The 19,257-nt window shown below is 44.1% G+C and overlaps 1 protein-coding gene and 1 long non-coding RNA gene across 18 annotated transcripts in view; one reads left to right on the forward strand and one right to left on the reverse strand.

Moving 5' to 3' along the window:
* FHOD3 (formin homology 2 domain containing 3) overlaps positions 1-19,257 on the reverse strand; it is a 316,929-nt gene that overhangs the window by 20,434 nt on the left and 277,238 nt on the right. For all 15 annotated transcript variants that reach the window (XM_080976479.1, XM_080976478.1, XM_080976473.1 and 12 more), the window contains 3 exons: positions 17,927-18,088; positions 8,443-8,633; positions 7,369-7,561 (listed from right to left, as the gene is read on the reverse strand). In XM_080976479.1, the coding sequence (XP_080832605.1) occupies positions 7,369-7,561; positions 8,443-8,633; positions 17,927-18,088 (546 nt within the window). The remainder of the gene's footprint in view (positions 1-7,368; positions 7,562-8,442; positions 8,634-17,926; positions 18,089-19,257) is intronic.
* On the forward strand, positions 181-18,005 carry LOC308460617. Of its 3 annotated transcripts, none has more exons than XR_013978637.1 (3): positions 181-1,444; positions 16,936-17,182; positions 17,866-18,005. It is a non-coding gene; the product is annotated as an uncharacterized lncRNA (long non-coding RNA). The 3 variants fall into 3 exon arrangements; XR_013978638.1 differs by lacking the exon at positions 181-1,444 and adding an exon at positions 15,966-16,051; XR_013978639.1 differs by lacking the exon at positions 181-1,444 and adding an exon at positions 16,067-16,239.

Consider the following 19,257-nt stretch of genomic DNA (forward strand, 5'->3'; position numbering starts at 1 on the left):
GCAGTTCTTTCTTCTGATGAACAGCCAAGACATAGTAGCCTGGTTCAGCAGCAAGGGCCTGCCAGCACCCTCTGTGCAAAGGACCGGTAGTTGGGTCCTATCATCATGGCCGCCCTGGGAGAGAAGGCAGCAATGGCTGAAACTGCTTCCAACTGCAGGGCAGTGGAGGTTGGAGGTCCTTCTGGGTCACTATAACCATGGCAGTTGGCAGAGGAAGCTGGTCCTGCATCTTACAGATCTTCACGCTTTACTGCCGCAGCAGAGGGCTCCAAGTTTGATGGAGGCAGTGGCCTGGTACTGCAACATCTCACCCCTGGGCAGTCTCTCCCCCCAAGCAGCTGTGATCTGTTTCGATTGTGAAATTATCCCAAAGGGGGTGGTTAAAAGATCCCTTGTACTGTGGCACTGTTGAAATAAGATGTGGATTGTCCACCCTATGGTTACAGCAAAGTAAAAAAATTAAAATTTAGGAGGGGGGGAGATGGGAAACACTTCATGTGTCTCCTATATCGCATCTAGTTTGGCCATCAGTTATGTCTAACTTTAGTTGAATCGCGCCCAATCATTAACAAAAAGTCTTTCTCAGATATTATTTTATCTGAATCCATCCATTTCTTTTCATTTCTTTGTTCCAGAAACATTCGCAATTGAAAAATGAAGGACTCGTTTGTTTTGTCTTTCATGGTGTTTTCGGCACACTCAATGCAAGAAAGATTAGCTGTGGGAGAGACGGACGACAGCAGGCTAGCATTGCTTTTTAAGGGTATGTTTTGTTCCACGAGGGAGCTGTTTGTTTTGCTTTGGGCCTAGCGACACTGAAAGATATCCAGCCTTTATCCAACGGAACCTCTGTAGGTATGCTCCAATTGCTTATTCTCATTATGGCAAGCTAATTCATTGCCAGTAAAAATATATCCCTCCAGAAAACAACACTATATAAGTAACCCCCTAGCATTAATGACAGAAATCTAAAAGGTCATTCGGGGACAGGTAAAATATTTGTACTTCTAATCATCTGTACATCCTGTCAAGAGATTTAAACCATACAAGATCTGTACTGTTGTTGGGACTTTGTGTGCTTCAACGGCCATTTGCTATTTATTGACTAAATGGTGGCAAAGTGAATGTAAATATTAATGCCAGTCACTTGGTGCCTTTGGGATGGAGTGGGTCACAAGTAAATCCTTCAAAATGAATGGGGATGCTTGATTAAAAAAAAAAGGATTGTGGATTGTAGTGTGGCATATTTGTTTCTAATATTGCATTGTTGTTTGGTTAGATACGTTTATTTAAAACATTCTTAATCCACTCTTCAGCTGAGAAACACTCCCAGAATAGTAACAGGACAGTCCCCCTCTTGAAACTTCTAATGTGAAAGGCATGACACAAGGAAACGGACTTTGGAGGGAGGAGGAAAAAGGCAAACTCCAGACACTATTTCTTAGTAATATGCTTTCCATATTACAATTTTCATTTGTAATTCTGATCTTTAATGTAACTGCCACATGGATTAAACATTTCATAAAGTAGACATGGGCATACACCCTTCCTGTGTTATGACTTTTGTCCAGATATATCTTGAATGGGGATTCTTGTGACATCCGGATATTAAAAAAAAACTTTCTCTATGCTAACCTCAATCTGGTCTAGTGCAAAAATGCTGGACACAAAGAAGAGAAAAGAAGTATTCTTTTTGCCATAGTTCTCAAGACAAAAAGGGATTATCTGAAGAAAGGGAGGCAGATTTAGACAGAATTTCAGGAAAAGCTTCCTATCTTTTCAGATTATAATATATCTTTATTGTCTTTATTGTCATTGTCCCATGCAGGACAATGAAATTGCAAAACTACATAAAACTACATAAAAACTACATAAAACTACCACAAAACTACATAAAACTACATAAAAACTACATAAAACTACATAAAAACTACATAAAACATTCAAAAACCCCTAAAAACTCTAAAACCCTATTTTAAAATACACTAGACTGTAGAAACCCCTTATGCTGCGTTTAGAACCAGAATTGCATTTGCATAGAAACTGTTTCTCAGGCGGCTAGTCCTGGCCTATATAACCCTATACCTTCTTCCAGAAGGCAGAAGCTGAAAGAGATCATTTCCGGGGTGCGTACTATCCTGCGCTATCTCTGCCGCTTTCTTATGGCACCTGGCATATAATGGAAATAACGAAATTTTCTAATGACAGACTGGATATATACTGTGTCACAGATACAGAAATGCTGAAGTATAGACAAATGTTTTTTTGATCCAACCATCAATTTTAAAGACAACATTTCTATTTTGGCTGCACATTATTTTCCTCAGGAGGTCGGGGAACTGCCAGATTGGACTAGGCAATCTCAATTTACATCTGTGGAAGTGATGCAAACACATGTAAACAGAAATAAGTGTGATGCACTGTATCCCACTGAGATCCCTGATCCTCCTGGTGAGGTTATAAATTATAAACCATTCCCTCTGCCTATCTGGCTCACACCAGAGACCTTTTATTAGAAGTTTAAAAAGGATTTTTGGTATGGTTCATTAAAAAAGAAAAGATTGGAGCACGATGGCAGTAGTGTCCCAAATCTGAGTGTCCCCTTGGGGGAACAACATGACAGGTTACAATGGTACTTTGGTTTATGAACTTAATCCGTTCCGGAAGTCCATTCTTAAACTGAAGCTGTTCTTAAACCGAGGCACGCTTTCCCTAATGAGGCCTCCTGCTGCTGGTGCCCGTCCACCGTTAGGCTTCCGTTCTTACACCAAGGTAAAGTTTGCAAATCGGGACACTACTTCCGGTTTTGCGGAGTTCGTAAACCAAATAGTTTGCAAACAGGGCTGTTCTTAACCTGAGGTACCACTGTATTTGTCCATGATGTGGCAAGGTTTACTTTAGCAGAGTTAAACAGTCCCCTTTATAAGTTTATGCAGTGATCAGCTTGTTGCTGACTCGTCTGAGTTCTACTAATAAAGATTCCTTCCTGGTTAAAAATCCCTTTGAATACCTCTTAAAGAATACACACACAAATCTGATTCATGTTAATATAAACTATTTCACTCTCAGATTCATTCAGGTTTACAGAACTGTACCTGAAGGCAGGCTTATGTTACATAAAAAGCAAATAAACTATACCAGAGGGAAGTTGGTCCTGAGGTGACTGAAACTGAGCAGTTATCTTTCAAAACTACCAGCAACCGATAAACTGGTTGTCACAGCAACCAGTTAGAACATGGAGGCCTCTGTCCGAATGTTGACTGCACCTTTACATCCCACACATGAGATAATTCCACCAGCTTGCTTATTTTATTAAGGCTAAAAGACTATCTCCTTGAAACAGAATGAATATTTTTCCCTGGGACTCTTTTCTACTAGCCAATAATACTTAAAGTCGTAACAGTAATTAAGGGATCTAACAAGTTGCTTCCCATTCATTTTCTGCCTTGCCTGATTTCATGCTCTGCTTTCCCCTCAATAAACCTGTCCTTGGGCTTGTCTACCCTTCCACTAGGCAGAGTGGTTTTGCCTTTGCCTCGCCACTTTCCCCTGGAAAACTCACTCTTTAGCGCTAAATCGGAACAAATAGCAATCCACGGAAAAGCCAATTGCCGTTTGTTCAAAGCATGAACCAATATCCTCTGCTGATGGAGCCGTTACGGCACTATATGATACATACATACTTGCATATTTATGTGCGCGCACACACACACACATCTATAATACATATATAAAATGTATAAAGAAAGAGATTATGAATAAGCATGTCTCATGAATGCAGAAGGTTCTGAAGATAATGAGCACTCACACTTTACATTGTGGGTGCCCTTTGCGGGATTGCACATGGTGCTACAGTTCCCAGGGAGCTTAAGGGCAAACAGGGGCTGGCTTGCCTCTCAGTGCTATTATTTGGAGCTTCACGCCCAGCTTCAGTAATCAAGTTTCTTGCTGGGAGGTGGGGCCAGCCCCATTTATAAATAGGGGGTGGAGCCGACAATAACCAGACAGTCAGCTCTGAAGATTCACCCTCCCTACCCTCCCTTTGTTTAATGTTTCTTGTTTGCAGGTTAACTTTTTCTTCCTGTGGTTATTGACTAGTTGCTGTTGAAGGACAGGGAAGAAATTTTCCTACATTGGCAGGTTTTTGTCTTCCCCGTAGCAATTCATCACAACTTTGGCAGTTATGGCCTTGGGTGGAATCCTTTAGTCTTTTCTTCCCTATATGGGGGGTGGGCATGAAGTGGTGACTCACCCCCCTGCAGCAGTGATTCCAGGGTCCCCTCTTAAAGGGGTTATATATATGGGTGTCAGTGGCCAGACACTGAAAGGTTGTCAGTGAACTTCCCTGCCTGTGGGGATATGTGCTGGGCTGCCTGCTACACTTACGTCTCGCAGAGCACCCCCATATCCCATTTACCCTGATGAGCCCCTGTTTCCCCCAACTGGGGGGCTGGGAAGGGTACACGCCCAAGGCCTAAGCCAAGGTCTTCCTACATTCGGAAGTTTAATAAAGTTGTAGCCTAATTTTAATTCCATATACATTGTCCGAGTCTTTATTCCTTCCTTATGATCCCCGGGGGCTGGGGCTGTCGCCGCCTGGTCATGCAACAGACTGTCCACTGACCCCTGCCTTCCACTTAAAATATGTGCAGTGCTATGCTTTGCCAAAAGTATATAATATTATTGGGGGGGGGGGGAGGAACGTCCACTTTCTTAATGGGGTGCCAGATTTAAAAGAAAACAATCCTTGTGTAATAACAATACAGTTTGCAAGTTATTCAATATGAGTCAAATTTCCAGTGTCTGAGAGATCACTGCCAGGAAAGATCTACAAATGATAGGGAGGCAGTGATTTAAACCCATGCCCATTTGGATCCATAATACTGGAGTGGTGGTGTTTTTTTTTTATTGTATTCTTTTACTTAGCTTGCCCGAGGTTTTGGCCATGCTGCTAATCAGAGCAGTGCTGCCCATGCCAAAGCCCAGATAGAGGTAGCTCCATATGCAACAAAACATTCACATCTAATGGAGACTCCAGAGTTGGATTTTGAAGACAGCTGGAAACTTTTATTAAGTACTGGCACTTCTTTAAACTTTTTTTGGACTGAATAAAACCGCATCAACTTAAAAGAAGATTTAAAAGTCCTGGGGGATTTTTAAAGGTCACTTGACAGAGAAAAAGTAATCTTATTTTTATAAAAGTAGGCTGTGCATCCCTTTCCCTGCAGCCCAATTAGCAATCCTTATTAGGTAACATCTATTCCAATCTCAAATTAATAATTCCGATTAGAACTTGCATCATGTAGAAATTTTTTTTATTTCAACCTTAAAACTCTAAAGCACAGACCTATTTTTAATCATTAAAACTGAAAATCAGAATTGTAGTGTTTATAAAAATGAAATAAGAGGTCAGTTATTTAAAATATGTCTCTCCAGCCTCCCCATCCTACGTCAGATTCTGATTCAGAGGTGAACCTTGTGTACCATTGAGTGCAAGCAACCTCCCCAAAATACTGTACTTCTGCTACTTAACGTTTGGCTGGTGCCAGCACAGTCCCCCCCCCTACATTTAAATAGCATTTATGGTTATCAGTACATATAGTTGAAATTGAAATACTTTATTGTCACTTGTACAACTTGTATACAGTGAGATTACACGAGCAACCCCCACTCAGCTCTCTTAGTCTTAATTCCCCTCATTTACTGACGCATACCCACCAAACCCGAAAGTCAGTTGCCCTGTTGTTATCTTTTCATTCAGCAGCCTAACAGCCCACGGATAGAAGCTGTTCTTTACCCTGTTGGTGCGACTAATCATGCTTCTATATCTTCTGTCTGAGGGCAGGAGATCAAGAAAGTGCTGGCCAGGGTGTGAATCATCCCTGAGAATTTTCCTCACTCTCCTGAGGCAACGATCTTCCGCTATTTCATCCAGCGGATTCACGGGACAGCCCATAATATCTTGTGCTGTATTCCCCACCCTCTGTAGGCACTTCCTATCAGATGACATAATAAGTAGTCATCAGAAACCACCCTTTAATGAGTGGTTAGCTAGTGTTTTATGACACTGAAGGAGAGAGGTTAGTGTTGTCAAGTTTGAGGAAGTGCAGCTCTGTTTGACTTAGGTGCTTGGGAAATAGAATTGCACTGAAAGAGAATATATAAGATTGAATGGCCGTTGCCTGGCACCATAAACCAGTCCATGTGCAGGTGGACACTTCCTGTTCTCCACCACAGAAGTGCCACTGTGCATGTGAATACCTTCCTATTCCTGATACAGTGGTACCTCGGGTTAAGAACAAAATTCGTTCTGAAGGTCCGTTCTTAACTGGAAACTGTTCTTAACCCGAGGTACCACTTTAGCTAATGGGGCCTCCTGCTGTCGCAGCGCGATTTCTGTTCTCATCCTGAAGCAAAGTTCTTAACCTGAGGAACCATTTCTGGGTTAGTGGAGTCTGTAACCCGAAGAGTCTGTAACCTGAAGCGTATGTAACCCAAGGTACCACTGTAATTGTTGTTAAGAAACTGGGAGTCAACGCACTTCCTGCCTTGCCAGCACCTCCGCTTCCCTTTCCTGCTCCACTTCCCTTGCTGGCTTGTGCCAGTTACACCAGCACCAACAATAACAGTAGTTAATGTTGCTGCTATTAGTCTAAACATGGCTAAGATCAGTAAGGGAAGCAGCATTTGCGGGCAGTGCCTGAGGAACCCTCTCCGTCAACTGAGGCGGGACGCCGAGGGGCGGGGAGAACCACCCGATGACGCATGCGCGGCGTCCGTACATACTGCACATGTGCGGCAGCCCAAACGGTCTCTGTGTGCGAGTGGCAGCCCGTACAGACACCCATATGGACGCCGTGCGCGAGTGACAGCCTGTGCAGACGCTGTGAGGACGCGGCGTGAGCAGCGCCCACACTGACTGTGTGTGTGCCCTCTGCCGCTCTACAACTGGGGGGAGGCAGCAGGCCATCTTGTCACCCCCCAGGGCGGCCCCCCTCCCCCCTTCGTATGCCCCTGTGTGAAGTCAGGGGCTGCCGGTAAGAGAGCATGTGATCCTGTGGCCCACGCCTGATCTTACTGCTGGATGCAGCCATGAGATGACATATGCCTGGGTGCTGATTAAGTGGGTCCATGTATGATCATGGTACCCTAATTCTGGAAAAGGAGTAGGCTAAAGGAGCTCCTTTAGGTCGTGCTGTTTGGGGAGGATGAGTTATGCGGCACAACCTTCTACTTTCATAGAAGAGTTCCTTGAAAAAGAAGAAATGAGAGCGAGAGCAGTTTGGATAATGGATCTTATAGTATGTCATTTGCCGGCAACAAAACTTTACGTACTTTTGCTGAATGAGATTTTACTTTGCCACTTACATCCGTGATCATTTTCCCTCTGGTTTTGTTTCTTTCTCTGTGGTTGGCTCGTTTCTGCTTCTGTTGCAAAACGCGCTCCCTCGTGGTGCGATACTCCAGGGCAAACTCACTAATAATTTTGCAGAACTTATTGATGTTGACTTCGCGGATTGCGTAAGGCGGGTATCCCATAAATAATAAGAAAGAGTGGAACCTAGAAAAACAGAATTGAGTGATTTGCAGCTTTCGTCCAACAAGTAAGGGAAAGCCCCTCAACCCCCCAGGGATTGTTGCAGTGGTGGTGTTTTAGGGAATATGGCATGATCTAGGTGAAATGCCTTTGTTTATAGGACAGAGTATGTCAGAGGAGCATGCAGTGGATAATTGGCTTTTGAATTATGAATTTATCTTGGCTGCAACTCTTGCAAGACCTGCTCCCAGCCTTCCTTGCAGACCCTTTCCCCACCAGATCTGGGAGGGTGGGCTGTGACTGATTCCAGCTACAAAAGCTGAAGTTGCTGAAGAGGCCAGAGACTATCTAGGCCGTGAGTCCTGGAAGACCTGCTCCCTGCCGTGCAGGCCTTTTCCCCACCTGGTTTGGGAGGGGCCAGGACTGACTCCAGCTGCAAAAGCTGTGGCTGTTGAACAGATTCTTGGACTGGAGTACCATGTTGGGTTTTGGTTGGGGATTTTTGGTAGCTGCTGTTGTATCTCTATTTTAGATATTCTTATGATTTATGCGGAAATTGTTCAATTTGATTTTGTACTATTTGATGTTTTATTTATTGTTTATACTAGTGGGTTGAGCTCATTGGAGGAGTTTGGAGGCTCATTGGGGGTGAAGAGGAAGTAGATTCTGATGCACTTCTGAAATTGTCATTGGGAATGCAACAGTATCTTCTTAGGCACACAGCAGGGATAAATCAAGCTGACTCTCTCAGGCTCAATTATGAGCCTCTCTGTGTGATGACTTCACCCCAGCTTTGCTAAAAACTCGCTACTACTCAGCAGATTTGCCCAGACAACTTAGAATATCATCATTTTTTATGAGACCTCTCAATGGTACATCATCCATATTATTCCCTGGTACTCTACCTGTTAATTATTCTTCTGTGGACAATTTTTAAAATTATTATTCTTTCTGCACAGTCTTTAAGGAACTCAGACATCTTTTGCTTTAGAGTTGGCTTCATTTCATGCTTTGCTATGGCCTTCAGGTGATCCCATGATGCTTTGCACCGTTTCTCCATTTGACATAAGTTGTCCCGAAGTTGTTCAAAGTCAACCTAACAAGAAGGGGAAAAATTATTAGATTTATATATATTTTTAAACACACACACACACACACACACACACACACCCCATCATTACTATATACAATTATTAGTGTACAGTGGAACCTCTACTCAGGTACGGAATCCGTTCCAGAGGTCCATTCGTGGGTTGATCCAGGTCGCTGGTAGAAGCGCTGTTCTGCACATGTGCAGACGGCAGAAGCCGCTTCTGTGTGTGTGCGAATTGCGGCAAACCTGGTATTTACTTCCGGGTTTGCCGCAGTCGTGAGTTGAATTGTTCGCGGGTAGGGGTGGTGGTTCAGCGGTTCGAATCCCCGCAACGGGGTGAGCTCCCGTTGCTCAGTCCCTGCTCCTGCCAACCTAGCAGTTCGAAAGCACGTCAAAGTGCAAGTAGATAAATAGGTACTGCTCCGGCGGGAAGGTAAACGGTGTTTCCGTGCGCTGCTCTAGTTCCCTAGAACCACATGCTGGCCACATGACCTGGAAGCTGTACGCCGGCTCCCTTGGCCAATAAAGCGAGATGAGCGCCGCAACCCCAGTGTCAGTCACGACTGGACCTAATGGTCATGGGTCCCTTTACCTTTACCTTTAGGGGTAAGTCGAGGTTCTACTGTATATGTACACAGTAACAAATTATTAGTTCATAATTTAACTGAGGAAGCATCTTGTTTTCCGTCACATACAAATCCTACAAAATCTAGTCCACATTATATGACCCAAGACACAAAACAGTCTACTAGTCATATATGACAGTTCACTAGGGCTCAAGGACACCCTGTTTTGCTAACTGCTTGTGGTTGCAACCTGCCTACCAACGTCAATAGCCAAGAAGCTGCTACTAAACTGTAAGAATCGGACCCCTGGGCTGAACTTTTCTGGCCCTGTTTCTTCCAGTGCCTCAGTCCTAGTTGTTGTTTGTGGCCAGTTGGAAGCCTGGCTGGTTGCTGAGCAAGTCACCTGGGAATCTAGGCAGGTTTTGCATGGATGTGAGTGCAGTTGGGCGGCTGTTTCTTGTGCCCCCCCCCTTTGGCCTGGCTCTTCCTGTTTTGACCACCTGACTGGCTTCCCTGTTGCTTCCCTCACCTGGAGAACTGGATAAATTTCTCATTTTCCATCCGACCATTTCCTGAAGGCTTTGAGCCTTGCCTGCTTTTTGGCTAAGAATACCTGGGGTGCCAATTTGAAAACACCTTTGAGTCAGTTATGCTGTGCTCCTAACAAGGCCAGTCCAAGACATTTTGGCACCTGAGGCAAACCACAAAATGGTGCCCCCTACTTCCAGGCAGGAGAAAAGGGGTGAGCGGAGATCAGGGGTGCCAACTTGAATAAAATATTGCGTGTGAGGAGGCAGGTAAGCCCCACCCCACATAACTGCTCACAAGACGTGGGCATGTGCACCCCATTTGAATGGCAATGCCCATCGATTTGGGGGGGGGGGGGTTGAAATTGGGAGTTGTCCTCTATGGTGAAGATCCACATCAGAACAAGGGGAGGGATAAATATCTACATTGAGAACAAAGGTGGGAGGAGACCAGCTGCACCTCCTATTTGCCAAGAATCCGCTGCCGAGGCTGCGTGGGCAGGGGGCTGCTGAGGAGATGGCAGATCCAGCCTCCAAGGAACATGCTGAAGCTGTTGCTGCCACTGCGGCAGAAGGAGATGCATTCCTTAGCGGCCGATTTGCTGTCTGTCAGTAGACTGCCATCGGAACAGGGGAGGGAGGCAGGGGGGCCTTTGGGATACAGAGAGCCTCTGGAGCTCCTGAGGAGCAGTTCTTCTTCCAGCGATGGGAAAAGCCACACCTCCAGTGGAGAAGAGGGGGAAGGGGCCAGTCAAGCGAGGAAAGGGCTCGGGGATGCTGCTGAGAGCCCCAGCGCCTCACCTAGCCAGGCTGGCCAGGAGGGACACACGCCCCTTCCGTCGCCCAGCCTGCGCAGAGGGGTGAAACGTAAGGAGGGGAGGAGGAGCCTTGGGGTGCCGAAGTTCTTGTGTTGGGGGAGAAACCGGAAGGGGCCACTCCCGGATTCTGCAAGTGGCTAAGACGGACATGAACTTTGTGGTTCTGCACTGTAAATAGTTTGCACAATAAAACCTGTAAAAGACAGGTCGGAGTCCTGCCTGGCTACTCACGAGCAACCACCACCAGCATCTGACACTGTCCCTGTGGATTCTGCCACCCGAGGCTGTTGCCTCAACTTGCCTCATGGCTGAGTGGCCCCGGTTTCTAAGACTAACTTGTGCTGATAGCTCTGGACCCAAGTGTATCCCAGCAGACCACAATGGTCTCCATCAATCCCTCTAGTCTATGGCTGCCTGACCCATTCCTCCTTTTCGCTTCATGCTTTCCTGGCCTGATGACAATGGGAGCAATGGAGGCCTAACAGACCTCGGTTTTGTTTAGGGAAGTCAATCCTTACAGCTCCTTTTGAACAAGTGCAATTGTACGTCCGTGCAGGAAGATATCTTTTGAACTTTGAAAGCCTTGTGTCAACACAGTGTAATCGTGCTAGTAAAGCTTAATGTAGGGGAAGCCAATAAATTCCTTAATAAAGTAAACGAGATGAGGGTTCTCCTGTTCATTAACCATAAAAGGTGTTTAAGTGGCAGAGCCCTGCAGCTTGGTTTATGTTGCTACAAACAGGGAGCTCTGTGCGATTTAACTACACAAAAGCTCACATTGAGTGGAAACACATATGCTCAAACTGCTACCGTTTGCGTTACAACGGAATAGAAGCCAGGTTCAGTTAAGAACATGCAAATCCCAGCTATTTTTCTTTCTGTAGGAAAGGAACCAGCTGACACAGACTTGCCCTGTCAACACAATGGTCCCTGCTGCTTTCTAGGGCAGTGAGTTTGGGGCTGTGAGGTGTAAAGTTGAAAGCAATGGGCACCTACAGAGCCCAAACCTTCCCACAGCCCCACCCTAGAGTAAGTGGCAGGGACACTGCTGCCAAGAAGGTAAGGTAAAGGTAAAGGGACCCCTGACCATTAGGTTCAGTCGTGACCGACTCTGGGGTTGCGGCCCTCATCTCGCTTTACTGGCTGAGGGAGCCGGCGTACAGCTTCCGGGTCATGTGGCCAGCATGACTAAGACACTTCTGGCAAACCAGAGCAGCGCACGGAAATGCCGTTTACCTTCCCACCAGAAGGGTACCTATTTATCTACTTGCACTTTGACGTGCTTTCGAAATGCTAGCTGGGCAGGAGCAGGGACCAAGCAACGGGAGCTCATCCCGTCGCGGGGATTTGAACCGCTGACCTTCTGCTTGGCAAGTCCTAGGCTCTGTGGTTTAACCCACAGTGCCACCCGCGTCCCGCTACCAGGTAGAACCCCACTTATTCCTTGCATTTAGGCTGGCCAGATTGAACACTGGATAAATATATTACAGGCTGCAGAGATGTTACAAGGGCTAGCTATAAATTGCTTTTATTATGTATTTTGTGTTTTCTATCTTGTATTTTTATGCTGTGAACCGCCCCGAGGTCTACAGATGAAGTGTGGTATACAAATTAAACAAACAAACAAACAAAATGCTTGCTCCACCTTTCCCCCACAATTCTTGCAACTTTTTTCCCCCTCAGAAATTTAATACCAAACCACATGATAAAGGAAGTGACTCTTGCTCTGGTTAAGTGTCTATCATTCATGGCCCAAATTATGGCCTCCCAAAAGCACAATGAGTAATATAAGGTATTTGGCTTCTTTCTTTTTTAAAAAAGTCTCCTTTACTTGCCAGTCTGGTGATGGGATTTTTCCTACCTAACTTTAAAGTACAATTCATTCCTTGGCCTCAGTAGGAATAGTAAATAACGTGAAATATGAAGTCCTTTCAAGATCCTGACTCATTTAGAAAATGAGGACATATTCGCTCAATTGTATATGTGCTTCAGGACAAAAATCTGGGTCAAACCATTGGCATAGATGTTTTTTAAGGAGCATCTAATTGTGAAGCCTGTGCTTTGTGCTGTGACTCAGAGCCACGCTGGAGATTTGGGAACCATATCAGTAATCTCTTGCTTTTTTAAAAATATTTTTTATTGAAAAAACCCGACAAGCAGACTTGTATACTGCAACTAGTAGTGGGAAATACTGGCAGGAGGAGCTGGTGGGTAAACCAACTGCTTTGACGCCATTTTTTCTGCTCAGAATCACATATCCCACCCCAAGCCGTTTTTCTACTTGGGGAAAAAGAAGCAGTTTCAGGGATCTTTTGTGAACAAATGATGGGACGGAATAATATTATTTTCCAAACCGAGCATATTTTGCCAAGAACTCGGAGAATATACAAAAAGGCGATGTGGATCAGAATGTACACGCAGGAAACAAGAAAGAAAGAAAGAAAGAAAGAAAGAAAGAAAGAAAGAGGAAGGAAGGAAGGAAGGAAGGAAGGAAGGAAGGAAGGAAGGAAGGATCAAGCAACACTAAAAGTTAAAAGAAGAAGCCTTGGAATGATTCTCAGATAATTGATTTAGCAATGTAATATGGCCAAAATGTTTCCGTGTGTCTTTTTCTTCAGGGGAAGGGATGTTGGTGAGACAGTGGGAATAAGACTCAGGGATTCAGAGTCTTAAAAAGGACTACACAATTGGAAGCTCTGCCTAAGGGCTTCCTTTGGTTTGGATGCAACACTTTTGTGCCTGCAAGATACTTGTATACTTAGAATATAAAGTGAACAGAGTATAAGCAGAGTTTATTCAATTGAGGGATGCTTTTTTTTTTTAATAAAAAGGTTTTGTGGATTCTAACTGCTTTAGCAATAATTTTATTATGCACGGTACTTAGGCGTTTTCTGCTTCCGCAGTCTGTAAAAACTTTAAAATAAATGAATATACAGGGTTTTCCCCACCACGACCCTGCCTTTTTTTGAAGATGGGGACAACATTTGCCCACCTCCAGTGTGCAGGGACCTCTCCTGTTCTCCAAGAATCCTCAGAGATTATAGACAGAGGCTCTGAGATTACATCTGCATGCTCCTAAAGTACCCTTGGGTGCAGCTGATCGGGCCCTGGAGATTTGAATTTATTTAAAGTAGCTAGATGTTCTCTTGGGACTAGATGTTCTCTTGCCGATCAGAAGGTCGGCGGTTCGAGCTCCCGTTGCTCAGTCCCAGCTCCTGCCAACCTAGCAGTTCGAAAGCACGTCAAAGTGCAAGTAGATAAAAAGGTACCACTCTGGCGGGAAGGTAAACGGTGTTTCCGTGCGCTGCTCTGGTTTTGCCAGAAGTGGCTTAGTCATGCTGGCCACATGACCTGGGAAAACTGTCTGCGGACAAACACTGGCTCCCTTGGCCAGTAAAGCGAGATGAGCACCGCAACCCCAGAGTCGTTCGTGACTGGACTTAACTGTCAGGGGTCCTTTACCTTTAGATGTTCTCTTGCCATCTCTTTTCCTATTTGGGGCTGCAGCGCCCATTTATTTAAATAATAATAATAATAATAATAATAATAATAATAATAATAATAATTTATTTATACCCCGCCCATCTGGCTGAGTTTCCCCAGCCACTCTGGGCGGCTTCCAATCAAGTGTTAAAAACAATACAACATTAAATATTAAAAACTTCCCTAAATAAACATTTACTCTGTTATCACCAGGTTGGGCATCACTTTCCTTTCCACTCTGGGCAAAGTAGGCATTGAGCAGTTCTGCCTTTTCTATGACACCCTATAGCATTTCTCTGTCTTCTCCACATGGATAACTTACCATTTGCTTGTTCCTCCTCTTGCTTCAAACACAGCCAATGAAACCTTTTGTTATTATTTTTAACCTCTCTTGCAAGCCTGAGCTCTTTCTGAGCTTTAGTCTGCCTGACATTCACCCTGCAACTCATATATACTCCTCCTTTTTGATCTCCCCTTTCTTCCATTTCTTATCCTTGCCGTTCTTAACTCTCGGCTCATCTGCAAGCTCCTTATGCAGCCATACCAGTTACTTTGAGTGCCTCCCACTTTTATTTATCGTTGGAACTGTCCGCATTTGGGCCTGCAACATTTCTGTGTCTTGAGTCATAATTTCGTTTCTGAATGTTCTGCTTATGTACCACTTTTGTGGCTTGGGAATTCCCTCTCTGCCTGGATATAATTCATTTTTATTCTCACCGAAGTTCACATAGGAAAAGTTATGCAGGTGAAACATCTAAGTCCCTGTTGTTTAACTTCTTCAGAGTTTTGAGGGTCACGTGGAATCCAAACTGTAACGTAACCCTCAGTGGAAATGCCCAAAGCTTATTTATGCCAATTTCTCTTAAATACGATTTCTCCTCTTTTTGGAGTCTGTGCCATTTAGCAGCCTGGATGGCTTCCAACTTCAGGAACACTGATTTGTGGCAGCTATGAGAAGTGGGAACGGGGCTTGCTACAGTAAGCCTCTTCTGTTTCTAAAAGTCCAGAAAAGTTCCAAAGAAAAAGACCTCAGGCATCATAGGAATGAACAAAGCTACACGAAATAAGGTTGGACAGCGTGGAAGAAAACAACTGGAAAGACTTGGAAAGAACTGTAAGACAAAATGTTTCTGAGAGGTACTTGAATTCTAAAGTTTATAGGACCCAAACTCAGGCATCCAAACCAGGCATAGGGCCTTCTTGGTAGTGGCGCCTGCCCTGTGGAACGTCCTCTCATCAGATGCCAAGGCAATAAACAACGATCTTACTTTTAAAAGACATCTGAAGGCAGACCTGTTTAGGGAAGTTTTTAATGTTTAATGCTGTACAGTGGTACCTTGGTTTGCATATGTCTTGGATTACAAACACGTCAAACCCAGAAGTGTGTGTCCTGGTTTGCAACCTTTTTTGTGGATTACAACCCATTTTTTTGGATTATGAAAAAAAAAAAAATTTGGGAGGCCCCATTGGCGAAAGCGTGCCTTGGGTTACAACCTGTTTTGGTTTACAAACGGACCTCCAGAACGGATTATGGTTGTAAACCAAGGTACCACTGTACTGTGTTTTTAATATTCAGTTAGGAGCTGCCCAGAGTGGCTGGGGAAACCAGTTTTGCCTCCCCACTCCCTGCACTCCAAAAGGGATGGTGGCTAGCATAGCCATGGTCTGCCCTTAGCCAGTGCTGTGGAGGCACAGCCTGCTCCACATTCTAGTTTGCCCAAACAACTAAATCACCTGAGAATACGCCACATCTACATTTTCTCCTTCATCCCACCTTGACATCTGGATAACTGAGTGCTTAACCGCAGTGTCCGTAGCTGATAAAGGCTGCTGCCAAAACTCTCCTGTTGAATGGCAGGGAAAAGCAGCAAGGCTCCTTTCCTCTGACGGAGACTGAGTATGCTGCTTAGCAACGTCGCATGGCATTGTGACGCAGTCACAACAATGGCAAGATATGCTAACTGTTGCTACACAACCAGGAGGCCATTATCTCACAAACGGCTTGAAACGCACCCCTCCCCCAACAGGTGGGTGGGGTGGATCCTTTCTCTCTTAATACCAGCTCAGGCAAATGCTCAAAATTTATATACCGCCCTGAGACCTCTGAGTTTAGGGCTGTATAGAAATTCAATAAATAATAAAATGGGAATGAGTTGAGAGAAGACCTAACCTGGGGAGAAAACAGCAAAGACCTGATGAAGAGAGCACAGCAGAGGTTATATTTTCTGAGAATCCTCTGGAAAAACTGAGAGATTGAAACTGAAGGACCTGTTGATGGCATTTTACCATTGCACTGTGGAGAGTGTATTAACTCATGGTCTGTGTGTGTGGTTTGGGAGCTGCACGGCCAGGGGAAAAACAATGCTGTCCAGGGTTGTAAAGACAGCGGAGAGAATAAATGGGTGCACTCTTCCCACCTTGGATCAAATCTATGCTGTCAGGTGCCATAAGAAAGCGGCAGAGATAGCGCAGGATAGTGCGCACCCCGGAAATGATCTCTTTCAGCTTCTGCCTTCTGGAAGAAGGTACAGGGTTATAAAGACTAGGACTTGCCGCCTGAGAAACAGTTTCTACCCAAATGCAATTCTGGTTTTAAATGCAATATAAGGAGTATTTTAAAATGGGGTTTCAGAATTTTTAGGGGTTTTTGAATGCCTTATGCATATTTTTCAATTTCATTGTTCTGTATGGGACAATAACAATAAAGATATTGTATCGTAAATAATAATAATAATAATAATAATAATAATACTAATAATAATAATGAGGAAATCATATATAGAGGTTCCATGGGTGAAGGCAAGCGGAAGTCTATGGAAAACAAAAAGCAGGTGTAATAGAATCGCTGGTGACAAAGTGACACAATTCAAGTAGGCTTGGGACCTCCTGTGAAGTTGAATGATATTTGCAGGGTATTCTAGACCACAGAGGTTTGTAGGAACACACCCGTCTTGGAACTCCTCTCCTCTCAGCGATACAGACAGGATCAGAGATAGTTGATGTAGAAACATCCAAAAAGGAACTGGAACAGGATAACGATTCACCACCTACTGAATGTCTGCCTGCCAATGGTTTGATATGTTTGTGACAATATGCAGACATTTTAAAAGGTCCGCAGTTGTGAATCTTGAAGAAGCATCCCCGTGAAAGGCTTATTTGTGAGTACTGCTTCTTTCAAAATCTATTGTACATTTATAGGGTTATATAGTCTCCCTTCTACTCTTTTCTCATCTATACAGTCCCAGCTCTTCATTATATACTGCTAGTGACTGATAGATGCTTGTACTATCTCAATGCCTAATTTGCCCTCTCTTCTTCTAAAAGAATCTATGGATATACAGTGTTGTAATATTGCTGAGAAGCTGATGCAGGAGGGCAGATTTTGTTAAACTGCTTATTTCACAGTCTGGGGGTGTCATGCAAAAGCATTGCACCGTTTCCAAGAACCTGTCTTGTTTCCCTGTGAACTGAGAAGGCATCACACTTTGCTTTCTGTACACAAAAGAGAAGCCAAAACTTAAAAGATTATCTCAACTACTTGCTGGGGTGGCATAGTTCTGACAGATAAAAATTCTATTAATTGCTTTATAGCTTAAAAGCAATGCATTCACTTCGGAATAGGCTGCTTGTTAAAAAAACACCAAACCCCTTGATGAGAAAACCATTTGACAGAAAAATGAGGAAAAATGCCAGAGAAAGTTCCTATATCCTAAACATTCCAAGTGGATGACATAAAACAAAGTCATATTTCTAAGCTCACGGTTTATAAGGAAGAATGGAGAAAAGCAGCATGAAAGCAAAACTTGGATATTACACTTAAACCATTTTTTGTTCCTTACAGAAACTGATAAAGATCCCTTCTGTCATAGAAAAAGGAGATTTCCTTGCACACAAAAATGTACCTTGGCTGACCTCGTGATGGCCCCAATCTCAGAATAAAGGTCTGTGCTGTCTGGGAATTTTTCCACCACTATCGTACAGACGTGATGAAGGAGAGACTGCTTATGCACTGTGTCCTTGACTTCTGGAACTTTCTCGAGGTAGCTCAGTTCAAAGGCTTTGGCCTATGCGAAGGAAAGAAAAGAAATAAAAACAACATGCTACATTCACTTCTACATGCCTCAATTTTTTTTTTAATATACCATGTCTGATGGGAAAGAGAAGACTGCTCTCAGGAGGCCCTTGGTTAAAATGGAACATGTTACTAAACAGCTGCAAAATCAGATTTATACATAGTTTACACGTTAACATTAATCTGGAAGCATCAATGTTAATGGAGCTAATTCTTTTTTCAAAAAACAACAAATTCAGTGAGGACTCACCCTAAAATAGCCCAAACAGACCACTGAGGACTGAGTACACTCTGATTGAGTATTGTAGGGGCTGGGAGACAAAAAACCCCCACAACCAGATGGGTTTGGGAATAGGAAGGAATAGCTAGAGAACCCAAACAGAAACACCCCTTTCTAAACTGTGTTGCATTTTACTGTCCCATTTTACTGTTTTCCCTCCAAATATTTTAGATGGCAAATTTGCTATGGTTCCCTTAAAAGATAGATGCCATCCATGCAGCCATGCAGAGGTAAAACCTTTGTGTTATTTTGCTGCAGTTTCTATCACCGTTTGTATTTTGTCAAAGACTTAAATGACCCAGGACCGCAATACCTCAAGGACCACCTCTTCCCATATGACCTGACCTGGACCCTGCAATCATCATCTGAGGCCCTTCTGTGTGCCTCCTCCCAGACCTCCAAGTGTCCTTATTTTCCAGGAACAGTCCTGGATTTACAGACACCATTCCAGTTTCTAATTTGGTTCCAATTTTGCTTGTCCTTAGGACATCCCTATTTTTGGAGAAATGTTGTGAGGGTATGGAGTTATCCGACCCCTGAGCCATCTGAAGGCAGCCCTGTATAGGGAAGTTTTTTAATGTTCAATGTTTTATTATGTTTTTATATATGTTGCAAGCCAGCCAGAGTGCCTGGGGCAACCCAGTCAGATGGGTGGGGTCTAAATAGTAAAGTAGTAGTAGTAGTTGTTGTTATGGAATAGGAGGTCCCTATTTTCATCAGAGAAATGTTGGAGGGTTTGTCCTCCACGAGAGGGTGGCAACACAAGAAGGGGCCTTTTCTGAGGTAGAATGCTCTCTCCAGGGAGGCTCTCCTGGCAGGCCTTTGTTACATATCTTTAGGCGCCATGCAAAAACCATTTCAGTATAACCAGGCCTTTGGCC

The sequence above is a fragment of the Podarcis pityusensis genome (assembly GCF_964106645.2).
Source record: "Podarcis pityusensis genome assembly, chromosome: 13".
Classification (NCBI taxonomy): Eukaryota; Metazoa; Chordata; class Lepidosauria; order Squamata; family Lacertidae; genus Podarcis; species Podarcis pityusensis.